The 13,732-nt window shown below is 39.6% G+C and overlaps 1 protein-coding gene across 3 annotated transcripts in view; it reads left to right on the forward strand.

Moving 5' to 3' along the window:
* LOC131234480 (protein EI24 homolog) overlaps positions 1-13,732 on the forward strand; it is a 31,903-nt gene continuing 18,171 nt past the window's right edge. Inside the window, exons 1-4 of one of the 3 annotated variants that reach the window (XM_058231393.1) lie at positions 1-154; positions 249-314; positions 2,630-2,780; positions 10,349-10,401. In XM_058231393.1, coding sequence (XP_058087376.1) covers positions 54-154; positions 249-314; positions 2,630-2,780; positions 10,349-10,401 — 371 coding nt within the window. In that variant the 5' untranslated portion in view covers positions 1-53. The remainder of the gene's footprint in view (positions 155-248; positions 315-2,629; positions 2,781-10,348; positions 10,402-13,732) is intronic. The other 2 variants (XM_058231394.1, XM_058231395.1) reach the window with 2 other exon arrangements.

The following is a 13,732-nucleotide window of genomic DNA, read 5'->3' on the forward strand; positions in this document are numbered from 1 at the left end:
TCCGATTTCAAAATACTCATTCTCATTCTCTCTCTCTCTCTCTCTCTCTCTCAATGGATGCTCCGGCGGTGTACGTTAAGCAGGCGGGGCTTCTATGGCTCGCGGGCTTCAGAGAGGCTTGTTGTCTTCACAGGGTCTTTTTCTTCTGTAGCCGGTGTGAATCTCTTTCCCTGTTCTTCGTAGATTCCTGACTGGATTTCGAACGATATCTCTTTCCCTCTTTAATTCGAGTTTTCCCCCCTCTGTAGTTCGCGGGAACTGTTGAAACGTACTGGGCAGTGCTTTCTCTTGAACGGGCTGATCTTCTTAGGAAGGTATCCTTTAGTAATCCTTCCCTATGTGTTTTTACTTTCGATTGCAATTTTTTTAAAGGATTTTTGCAGTTTTGCAGAATGGGGTGTTTAAATATTAGAAGTGCATCTTATTTGGAAGGGGGCGGATGCTATATATTAAAAGTGCACGATACTATAGAGGGGGCGAATGCTAAATTGGAGGTTTGGAGGAAAGCTCTGGAGTCTAGAGGTTTAAATATTAGAAGTGCATCGTATTTGGAATTTGAGGCTTCAGTTCAAATCGATGCCAGGAGATTTCTCGACATGACTACTTCTTTTATGTTGGGCTTATAATTCAAAATGATGGAGTGATTAATGGGAATATTTCTAATAGAATTAGAGGAATGCAATTTCTATGTGTCAACCAGCTATGTGAAACGAGGAGAAGTTGGGTGATTAGGAGGTAACAACGAGCTATGTGAAACAAGGAAAAGTTGGGTGATTAGGAGGTAACATAAGTATAGGATATTTGGATGGGCATTGTAGAAATGGAGATGTTGAGATGTATATATGGAAAGACTAAGACGATATAATTAAGAATGAGAGTATAATAAGAGTAAAACCAATAAGAGAAAATGATGGGGATCTGGTTGATCAAGTCTACTTTTGATCAACAACCATACCTAAGGGATGAGTACTGAACTTTTAAACCCAAGAAGTATATTAGTGGCCCTAGATCCTGGATCTTGCATGCTTGATTGAGAAGCTTTTTCACGATTTTTATCGTATGATTATCTCCCATGATGAGGATATCGTCCACATACAAAAGGAGTAATGTGATCCCATTGGGACCTTGAAGGTTAAATTATGAATACTCATGACTCATGAGAGCTTTTGTACATATCCAACATCAAGAATACATGTTGGAACCATTCAAACCATGTGTGAGGAGCTTGCTTCAAGCTATGCAAGGATTTCTTGTCATGGTGGTACAGAGGGGGAGATTGCATGTACAGTCTTCCTTAGATGACTATGAAGGCAGGCATTCTTCACAGCCATCCAGAACTTGTCCACATGTTAGTGGCTTTCAAAAAAAAAGAAAGAAAAAAGAGTCCATTTGTGAATAGCTAAGAGTGTAATTATGGTTGTACGATGGTCATTTTGGCTACTAGAAGAAAAGTTTCTTCATAATCAATGCCGTAGTCTTGTTTGTAGCTTGAAGCAATTAATCTTGCTTTATATAACAGAATCTCCATCAAGTCTAAGTTACATATAGAACACTCATATATAATAGAAGGCTAAGGTTAAGCTCTCTTGTATCATTCTCTTACAAGGCACTAATTTGTGCATCCATTACTTCCTTCCAACATGCTCTGTTAGACACTTGTTGGTTGGTAGAGGGAATATCAATTGAGTCAAGGGAAGAAACAAGGATCTACCTTGGGCCAAAAGACGTGGATGGTTAGGAGGATGAGAAATACGATACCATTGTTGCATGTAGGGCCCCTTTTCCAACCAAGGGTGGGCATTCCACCTCAAATGTTTCCTGTCTTGTGGCCCAACTAAGTAATTGATTGACCTGTTTTTTTGGTCCATGGCCAAATGAGGGAGGGCGCTTTTGATGGTTGGAGTGGATGCCATCAACACATCACGGTGGGGCCCGCAAAAAAACATTTGCACTGAAATGCAAAGGTTAGCATGGAATCATTTTCCTATATGTATAGTGGGGCATGCATACCCACACACACACACACACACACACACTCACGCCTGCCCGCACCCAAATGCACTCACATGGTACCAATATGACCACTACTTGTGGTGGTGCCGAGCTCTTGTGGGGCCCACATGGTGCGTGCATATGTTCTGCACTGTCCATCATGTTAGCCTCTTCATGTTCAATGTAGAGCCCAACAATTAGGTTGATCCGAGACTAAAGCAGGTCACAACATAGGGAACACTGGCAAACCCTCCTTCTTGGAGGCGTGTCTCCCATAAATGGCTTGGATACATATGCGTGACATGGTGGGCCCCACAAAATTCTAGAAAATTCTAGGGAGTTTTTATTGGTTGGGCATCCCCTCTCGATTTTCCACCTTGCGTGGCCCGCATGATTTTCTAGCCAGGTTGATTTTCGGCACCATGGCCTAGCATCAAAGGATGACCCCGATGGATGGGGCGGATCTGATGCACACACATCACATGGGCCCCACAATAGCCAGCTACCATCACCAATAGCGGTAGTACTTGTACCATGCGAGCATTCTCCTATATATTGGAACTATTCATTGGATGTTGGAATATCTTGTTCATCTTGTGCATATTTTGGTTAAACTCTTTTAAATTCTCAACTGCAGTATAATTATTCTAAATTCAATAGTCATCCCAATTTTGCTGTGGATATTGCCTGATCAATGCCATCATTTTGGCTCACGAGATCTATGTGGCGCTGGGGACATTTTAAAACTTTACTCCTCCTTGCGGTTTATCCTTATTAAGCTTTTCTATGTAAGTATTTATATTTCCATTTTATTGCTTGATATAATAAGTTTCTACTGTATATTTTCTGTTGCACGACACAGTTTTTCCTTGTATATTTTGATTGGAAGTTCATTTTCTATTTTATTTTCTGTTACACATGAAACATGCTTGTAAGAATAAGTGGTCAACATGTAATGTTGGATTGAATGTTTGTCCCCTAAGGACCGCAGAGACCATAATAGGTTTAGATCGGAGTGACGTTCCTGCCTGGATTATGGCCTATTACAATTCTAGAAGAGAAGCAAAAGGAACTACCTTCATTGACATGTGAGTAGGACCAGGACTTGAACCTGTCCCATTCCATGTCATTGACATACCATCCCTATCCTCAATGTTTTTTGATAAAACATTAAAGACTGTCCAGATGGCTTTTAAATCTGTTCTTATGATTGTATCTACTGCTGATGGATTTTTGAGTAGCTTGTGACCTTTGGTTCCACCAATGCCTTCAACTGAAGTCCAGGGTGATGCGTTGGTAATGGCTTTTGATGGATATGCCAATGGCTCTCTGCCTAGTCTATGGTCTACGCTGGCCCCAATTTTTTCACATCAATTCTGCAGAGTATCAAATTCGTGCTTACTAGATATTACATATGACAATGTTGTCAAAATCGTTATTGTATCCCAAATCATAATAGGGTTTGAATTGTAATGAATTGCAAACTGTATTGTAAATCATAAGATTTTATCAAAATTAAGACCTGCCAATAATTCAAATGCTGCCCCCCCCCCCCCCCCACTCTTTTTTTTTTCCTCAACACATCTTTTATATACATATGTATTTGTAGAATAAATAGATTGAAGATCATCCAAGAAAGACAATTACTGCTGCAAACCTTGTATCTTAGCATATTAATTAGACACTAATTTCTCATTGTCTCAAATAACGAATCTCCTGATAAACATCATAAATTTGGTCCATGTTATTCTAATAAACATACTATTCATAAGTAGTAAACTAAATCTCACATGCAACAGATAGCAAAAACATTCTTTACTAACCTCTAGTTCCATAGAATTCGGGAGCATGGACGTAACTAAGAAATTCTTCGATTTGCACTCTTCATAAGAAGGATCAGTCATAGGAGGCTTCGGTATACTGCCATCTATATATTCCAACTTTTGTTTTCCTTCAACAAACATGTCAACAATTTTTTACCATGGAAGATAATTATTGGACTTAAGTTTATGAGTTGTGGTCTGCAACCCAGGATTCTTGGAATGAGCAATCAACCTCTCCATCTTGGAGGTGATGGGATCAACTGTCTCAGATGTTGATGATGAAGTTATATTTAATCCCAAACAATTACACAAGTACTAAATATCAAGATTTCACTCTAATCAATTAAAAAAAAAAAAAACTACTATAGTCACCTGATATCAACAGATTGTGATAATCTTTAAAAAAAAAAAAAAAAAATCTCAAATAACCGATTGCTAGCCTGAAAAGGCTTGCTGTAAATCCAGATGAAAAAACCTAAAAAAATGTCCAAACAAAATTATCCAGCAAATCCTAGCTGCCACAAACCAGTTTATGGAAAAACTGGAAGAAAACGCTCCAAAACCTTATCAAAACTGAATGTCCAACAACTCTAAAGAAAATCAGAAACTGCTGTAAGATCCCTCCTCATTAATCACTTTCAATCGTTTCTTAGGCTGCAACTAGTCTCAAATTGAGCGAAAAGTCTGAAAAGAAGAACAAAAAGAAGGGAAAAAAGAAGCAGAAAGAGATAAAAGAGAGATCAAGAAAGGAGGAGAGAAGAGAAACCTTGGATTTGGGAGAGAAAATAACTGTGGGTGGATTCTTATTTATATTAACCGATGTCTCAAATTACAAAAAATACCCTTGGAACGAAGGGCAAAAGAGAAAAACAAAAGAAAGAAAATAATAAGAGAAATAGGACGAGAATGAGAGATGGCCCATGGTCTAGAGAGAGAAGGCCCACAGTCTTGAGAGGGCCCACAATCTAGAAATATCTATAGTGCTTAAAAGAAATTTTCTCTGCAGAATGTGCATTCATAATTATTAAATTGAGGGCTGATATCCATTTATATGCAACATGAATATAACCAAAATACCTTTGAATCATCATCATCATCCAAGCCTTTATACCAATTAATTGGGGTAGGCGACATGAATCCCATTTCCCATCTTCAGCCAGAGCGGAAGGTAAGCACAAATTTAATTTGATTCAATGGAAGGAGGTTTGCAAATTGGTTTTAGAGGGCAGAGCGAGGTTAAGGGACCTAAGGTAAATGAACTTGGCCATCTTGGGTAAATGGTTGTGGAGATTTGGATGGAAGACACTAGCTTATGGAAAGAGGTGATTGCATGTAAATATGGAACCATGATTGGAGGGTGGTTCATCATGGACTCTCCCATTCACAAAAGTTTCATCTACTTGGAAGGCAGCTTTGAGGGTTGCAAGTAGATTAAAAAAAGGGTCAACTTTATTCCAGGAGACAGATCTTGTACCCATTTTTGGGAGGATGGGGTGATAGACTGCTCAAATTGGTTTTCCTTGGCCAGGTTAGCACTGGATCCAAGCATCTTAGTCTCGCAGTGTTGTTCCACTGTTTGACTCCTATATGCAGAAGGAACCCATTGGAGGAAGAATTAGAGGATATGATTAGGTTGCTATCTCTGCTTCAGAATAGGTTCCTATCCCAATCAGATGAGGATAATTGGGTTTGGAGATTGGAAAAGTCCAGAAAGTTCTGAATTAGTTCCTTATACAAGGTTACATGCTTTCAAGGGGGCAGGTTAGCTTAGGCTCCCATGGCTTTCATCCGGTCTTATGGTTGTCCCTTGGAGGTAGCGGTGTTTGCTTGGTTGGTGGGTAGAAGTAAGGTTCTTATGGTGGACAATCTTCAGAGGAGGCAAATGATTATTCCCAATGGTTGTATTATGTGCCTGTGAGATGCTGAAACTGTTAACCATCTCTTTTCACAATGTGTATTCACCAAGGAAATTTGGGATAGAATCCTTAAGTCTGTTCCAGGTGCATTGGGTGATGCCTAAAAGGATTAGTCAAGTGTTTCTCGCTTGGCATGGTGGTGGCGCGGGCAACAAAGGGAGGAAGCTATGGAGGCTTGCTCTTCTTGCCGGTCTGTGGGCCATTTGGACAAGAAGGAATGATAGAGGCTTTTGTAATCGGTGCAAGCAGCTAGAGGCAGTCTTTACTCTTTAGTAGGGAGAATATGGATATTATAGCAAGGGCTGATTGTGTCAAGTTTTGTTTATTATTATTATTATTATTATTTTTTTTTATCCATAGTTTTTTGGCCAAGTTGGCTCCGTTTGTTTCTCTTTGGTGTAGATCTCTCGTCTATGCCTTTTAATAAAATAGCAACCTTTCAAAAAATTAATGAGAACAAAATAAGTTGGTGAAGAAACACAAGCATACATCCATTGTCTTCATCTAATTCTGGATCCCAATCTCCTGAGCACATGCTGCAAGAATTCATGATATCATATGGTTTCGCCAAGTCAAACTTGCAAATAATGCCCGGCTTATCTACTTTGTGCCAGGAGTTGATGCACCATGTGCAATTAGAGCTCCATCTATTTTTGTCCACCATGCATAAAAGGCCCCTGCGACAGAGATAACCTCCAACACTGACCTTAGCCTCCCCACAAGGACTTTTACTAGAATTTTATTCAGACTAGCAATCAAGCTGATTGGTCTGAAGTCCCTCAAGTTCTCTACCCCTTCTTAGGATTGGCCCAATGAAGGATGTGTTCACTCCCCAAGTATAGGTTTGTGATGTAGTAATAAACTCAGTAAGACCGAGGTCGAATCCACAGGGACTGAAACTTGTACGTGATCTAGAACTAATTAGATCTAGAACTAGCAAAAGATGTAATCTAAATCAAATAGAATTTAAAGAATAATTGTGAAATAAATTATCTAAAACTAAAGAGAAATCAGAGGTAAGAAACTAGGGATTCAGAGGATCCACTTGTAGAGATCAGGGAGATCTTACGCCTGCTTCAAGAATCATGGAAATTAACTGAACTTACCTGATATATGTTTCAAGAGATGAAAGGTATAGGAATTAGAATGGATTCCATCACCAAACCATGCCCAGGAGACAAAGTAAACAACAGAATTAAACTAATTACCAACCGATCAACATGTTATGAGGGCTAGGAAGGGTACCGTCATCCGACCATGCCCATGAGACTATGGTGAACAACAGGGTTTCCTGACTCGTAAACATAAAAAAAAATGAAGAAACATGCTCAAAGCCATCGCAGACCTATTGTAATTTTAGTCACAACAGACCATTAAAAACTGAAAACATTCCCTTACAATCAACCCAATACCAAATCCATTCAGTTTAAACAAGAATTAAAGGCATAAAATTCTTCCCATCACGCTACAAGCTTCACCCCTTAGCCCTAGCTAAGGGGTTCAGCTAGACATGGATGGTTGGTTCTCTTAAAAATAAAATAAACCAAGTAAAGAAAAATAATAAGAAAAGAAAAAAAAAAAGGACGAACTCAACTTCTCTCTCTCTCGCAATCCCTTGCAATCTTCCAAGCCAAAAACGATCCCTCTCTCCTCTTCCTTTTTTTCCTTTTATAGAGCAAGGAGGCGTGGTGGAGAAACAACAGAACCGACCCCGCTAGAGCACGGAATCGTTCGCAGCAGACTCCTCGCTGAACTTTGCTTATGCGCGAGAAAACGCACCAACAGCTGCGTTTGATTCGTTCTTGGGAAGGCAGATTGCTCCACTCCAGCAATCCGACCACGTAGGGATGGTATAAATCTTCATATAAAGCTTATAAACGGTCTGGATCATCGTCTTGATGTACAGGTTTGATGCGCAACGCGTCAGATCGCCCGGAGTTCTCGGACGTCCGCTTAACAGGGCTGATGCTGGTCTTCTGTGGGGTCCTCGATCAGGTTCTAATAAGAAATCTAAACCGTCCATTTGATTCCAACCGAAAAACCAGTCAGGAAAGGTGGGTTTGTTTCAAGTTTGGCGTGGCCCATTATACCAGATCTTCTCACCGTCTGTCCTACGTTTGGACGGCTGAGATCCAATCTTTGATCTTCTTTTGAAACTCCGCCACCTAGGCCTGAGTGAGAGGGGCTGTGCAAGTCTTATGGACGGTCCGGATTGGTCCGTCGAATCATGGTGGTGGCCCACAAGAAAGAGCCGCAAGCTCTGTTACGAGCGTCTACAGCAGCGGGAGAGAAGGATTCAAATCCTTCTTAGAAAGAATCGGTCAAAGCTCATCCAATGCAAGTGTGCTGTGCACACGCACCATGTAAGGTGGGTCCCACCTTGAGTTATATGAGATCTCCACTCCGACCATCTGTTATGCCATCTAATTTAAACGGTTGAGAACTGAATTGAAGCATGTCCAGATATCAGGTGGGCCCCAGATCGATGTTTTGTGGGCTGATTTGACCGTTGGGACGTTTCCACAAGGATCCAACGGCTGAATTTCGATGTGTATGGTTAATTTATGGTCCTCAGTCCGTGTATGAATTTTCGAGCCGAACGGATGGTGGAAACCTTGTGATCTTGCATTCTGGCTGACTTTCAGGCCACTTGAGCTTCAGTTTCTCAATTTCCTTGGATCTCTGGCGTGTAAATCCTTGATCTTGGTCCCAGGAAGTCCCATCCACCGCCTTGGTGATGCGAGCGAGTTAAATCCATATTTTTAGTGTCCTTTCCAGTCCACGCTCGTAGATTCACCTTGCATCACAACATGATTAAAAATAAAGCGTTATACAGTATCATGCTCGTAAATCCAGCTAATAAATGGGGTCTAATATACAATATTTGACCCTCAACAGGATGCTCCCATTTCTTTTGATATGTTTGACCAGATGCCTGTTCCAAGATCTAACACCTCTTGCTTGACCTCATCTTCCACAAACAACCTTTCTAGCCAATCAGATTCTTCTTCATTAATGCCGTTAAATTGCAATTATCAAGCCTAAGACAATTCCAACCTTCATCAGATAGAAGCTCAGAGTAAAACTCCACTGCAGCCCCCACCATCCACAACAAGACTGCTAATTCTGTTTTGCCTTCTCCTCTTACTCATGATTCTATGGAAGAATTTCGTATTTCTATTCCCTCCCTTAAACCTAACTGCTCTAGATCTTTAGCCCTGCATGATTTCTTCTTCTCAGACCTTTATCCTATAGTCGAACTTTTGGATTTTCTCTTCATTTTTACCGGTTGTCAATGTCGCTGCTTCTTCTTTGCAATCAAGGTTGTGGATTTCCTGAAGAATTGGCACTTATATGATGGCCAAATGCCAAGATGCTCCTCTATCCCATTATGTGCCTTTTTAGCTTCTTCAGTTTCATCTTTAGCCTGTGACCAGCCCACCCCTCAGCGCTAAAAGATCCTCGCCAGGCTTTCATCTTATCAATTGAGTTTTTCTACTCAAGCCACATAAGATTGGAGCAAAAGGGAAGTGGGACCCATAAATCCACATTCATATCTAGAGTTATTTGGCATTTGTCCAAAACAGGCTGAGGGATGATCATTTGATTAACACGCGGATACTGCTCTTACCAATCTGCTGACACAAGAAAATCTTATATCCACTTGCAAACCCTACTTGGACCTGTGTGTTGAATCTGCGCATGATCTATATGTTTCATATTGGAAAGTAGTCTATCCATCACCTTAGAAAAAATCTATCGATTTTGTGCTGGGAGGAATTATCAGTTATTTAGCTTTCTCCGGTTTTTGGAGGGGTTAGTGTTTATTCAACTCAAAACTGGATCATCATCATCCCTTGCATAGCAATTTGAATGAAAACGGAAAGTTTAAAATGCCCATGGAAGATTGATTTCATTGTTACAATGAAATTTATACACAAATGCATGTGTAGCATGTGAAGCATGTGAACTGCAAACCCCCTTGTTGACAATATAATGTAAGGGCCACTGTAAAGTACAAAAGTTTTTTTTTTTAAAACATATTTCTCTAGAGAAGTGCTTAAATAATACATTATGCATTGGAATTGGTTCAAGAAAAATAACCAAACAATGAATGGTTAGATAGCCATTAGCAATTCTATTCCAGTAGGTCTCATGATTCTAGATCCTGTTCTAGCTTATTATGTACCATCTTTCTTCTTCTTCTTCTTCTTTTTGGTTAGAAAGAAAGATAACTATTTCTGTAGATCTTCCAGTTGTTATGATGCAATTCTTATCTTGATACATTCCCTGATTTACTTGTGTTGTGAAGCAATCAATTCTTTCAAACAGAGATCGTGTTGTCTTTTGAATGTAGTGCTTAAACCTTGAAAGTAACTTTTGAACAGAATGGTTTAGAAGAAAGTTCTTTTGTGGTTGTTCGTGGCAAGTGTCTTTAGGTTAATGAAGCTTGTTGTGAACCATTTGTAGTTGTTTCCTGTTCTTTTCATCCCCTTATTGTATCCTCATGGTTTTTGTCTTCTTCTAACATTTGTGAGGAGTCTCAATTTATTATTTTCATGTTAATTTTGCTACAACTGCCTCTAACTTCTTCTTTTTTTAATGTTTATGTGACAGATATTTTGGTTTTATCCACTGTATGTTTTCAGCTTTGTTCTAAGCAGCATCTGGTATATTTTTTCAGGCAATCTACATTTGCCATGCTCGTTGAACTTTTAAAGTTTCTTTACTTCTTTTTTTTTTTTTCTTCTAATGTTGGTGCTTAACAGTCTTTGTTTAGGAACTATGATTTCACCATCGATGATTTTGGTGATTGTCATATTGGTAGTTTAGTACATTTCTAATGTATAAAATATTTTCCCATTTAAAATGATTATAATCATAGAAAAGCGTCTATGTGCTTTCCTTATCAAAAATAATTAAGAAGAGCTCACGAATCAATTAATCCAATTGATAGTGCATTGACTCTGACATTTATTTTTAAGGTTCATCTTTTTTATTATGTATGGATGGTTGGGCAACGATCGCATGGATGTCATTACAATAGTCTTCTATGGTAGTGTTAACAATCTGACACCAGAAGTGAATCATAGCAAGAAAGTTAATGGTGGAGAATAAGCAAGAACAATAAAATACACACGCGCATGCACACACATACACACACCCACCCACCCTTTTTGGTAAATAAGTATCATGCAAATCATTGCGTGTCACAACAATTGACAGTGGCATGTACAAGGCATAACTATTTAGAAGGTAATATGCTCATGGGAATTCCATTTTTTTTCATGTTGAGCTTAATGTGATGCACAAGTCAACTAGCATGAAGAACTCCATTAGAATCATGGTAGTTTTCAACTGTGATCGAGTTGAGTTCCAACAAACCACTCGGAGCTTGGCATTGATACAAGGCCTTCCTGAGGGCTGAGGCAAGGATTTTCCAATAGTTCTGTATGTTAGGATTCCCATTCTATCTTAAGAGTGATATTGATCTTGAAATCACCATTAAGTAGGGGCTTTTATTTGATCTTATTGCTTATAGTGATACCAATTGGCCTGGGCGCATTGATAATCATTGGTCTACCATTGGTTATTGTGCTCTGGACAAAATCTTGTTTTTTGGTATGCCAAAAAGCAGCCCATGATTTTTTTGCTCCAGTGATAAGTCTAATTATTGCTCCTTTGCTTCCATTGCCAACACTACACAGCCCTTCTTTTTTCTTTAGAATTTTAGCATTTAACTCTTTAGTCTAGCCATTCTTTACTGCAACAACATCAAATGCATCTGGCCAGAAATCTTTTTATTTTTATTTTTATGTTTTGCATGAAATCCATTGAAATTTGTTATTGCTTTGTTTGAGAGAGTTGCAGTGGATGTTGCATGTGTGTTGTTTGTTTCCACTAAAGCTCAGATTTCCTACATATTCTTTATTTTGAATAATAACACCACCCAATAAATCTGTCCAAAGGATTGCTTTCATTAGCTTTGCAGCAAGTTGATTGTGTCTTCATCATATATGTAAAACTTGACAGGAAGTGTTAAAAGATAAAAGACACTTCTTTTGTTTTTCATATTCTTTATCTTTGATGTGAAGGTATTTCTGTCATTGATATTTAGTAACTTGAGTGATATTTTTGGAATTTTTTCACCATTTAGTACATGGGATGCAAATCATCCCATGTTTATAATTGAAATTAGTCATGGGACGTAAAAAATAAAATAAAATTCCAAATATAGATGGGAAGTAATAATGGATCAAGGGTCTTGCGGTGTGGAGTGCGATTTAGTAGAATAACCAAGTGTCAATATAGAATAGTGGGGACTTCTCAAGCAGAGTTGGAAAATTATAATGGGGCATTTCGGATCTATGAACTTGCAATGGATAAAGAAGAAACAATCCAGGATTGTTATGAAATTATGGGGGGAGTGGTATGGAACATCAGATTTTGAAGGAATCAATTGGGTAAGTGATGCAGGACAATTGACCACTTGCTCTAAAAGCTCGAACTGTTAGAGCATGGCGAATTAATCCTTTTATCTCATAGCCCAGGCCCCACACACGAGCCACCCGTCTCACATAGGCCGCCCACCTTGAGTGTGTCCTTGCATCCCGTAGGCAACCCTACTTGAGCCCAGTGTGAAAATGCCTCTGCATTAATCACCCCCGGCGAGGAGTCTCAAACACGAGACTTGCCGCTCTGATACCAATTTGATTTAGGACAATTAACCACTTGCTTTAAAAGCTTGAACTATTGGAGCATGGTAAATCAATCCCTTTATCTCATAGCCCAGGCCCCACATCTCATGGGTTAGGACCTTGGCCGAACCCCCCTCATGGGCCCCAAATCACATGGGTATTGCCTCACACGAGCCACCCACCTCACATGAGTCACCCGTCTCACACGGGCCGCCCACCCCGAGTGTGCCCCCTGCATCCCACAGGCAACCCCACTCGAGCCTAGTGTGAAAATGCCCCCGCATTAGTAAGGAATCTGATCTTTTTGGTAACTTGTTAAGCATGTCAAGTGATGTGTTCATTGATAGCTTGACTGAGGATGGGAAAGTGTGGAAATGGTCAACAAGTGAAGAGTTTTCAGCAAACTCTTTCAAGTCCTTATAAGTGTGAGAGTGATGCCCCTCCATGCGCTAAGGGCATGTTTGGCCAACTACATTAGGTGGGATTGTGGTGGATGGAATTGTAAAAGTAACAATAAATGCATGTGTAAGGTATTGTCCCTGGATTGGGTGTATCCTATGTTTTCTAATACCATGTTTGGAATGTATGCATTAAAAAGTAAATTCCGGGATTTACTTTCAAATTACACTTGGATTGAACTTGGATAAAGGAAAAATTCATCATCCATGGGATTTGTAATCCCATCTTACACTTTCCAACACACGGCTCTTTTTCCAAAGCCTATAAAGTTAATTTTGATCCCATATCACACTCCTTCCAAACATGCCATTCTCAATTTCAGAGTGGGATTAGCAATGCAATCCCATTTAATACAATTTAATACCACTGACCAAACAGGCCCTAAATTTTGGAAGGCTCCTATTCCCCGAGTTAAGGCCTTTGCTTTGGCCAATAAAATTCTTACACTTTAACCCTTCACAGCAAGGTATTCCGTAGCGGCTACTACTGTCACTAATACGATGTAGGCTGTATGGCCGTTATGGCCATTAAATTTTTTTCTTTTTTTTTTTTAAAAAAAACCTTGTTTCGGACCCATAATGGGCCGTTACAGAGCTGTTACGGGCTATTTTTTCCGTAATGGTTGTTGCAGCCCCGCAATGCATAATGGTTACCACCGTTACCGATACGTAACCATTTTTTAATACATTGCTCGACAGCTTAAATAAGCGCAATATGTCCTTTCCTTGTGCTTCATGTGTCGAAATGAGAAAGAATCCCTGGACCACCTTTTCTTTCATTGTTTGGCTGTGAGAGAGGTGTGGACCTCCCTTATTTCTCATTTGGGGGTCTCATGGTCCTTTAA

The sequence above is a fragment of the Magnolia sinica genome, chromosome 19 (assembly GCF_029962835.1).
Source record: "Magnolia sinica isolate HGM2019 chromosome 19, MsV1, whole genome shotgun sequence".
Classification (NCBI taxonomy): Eukaryota; Viridiplantae; Streptophyta; class Magnoliopsida; order Magnoliales; family Magnoliaceae; genus Magnolia; species Magnolia sinica.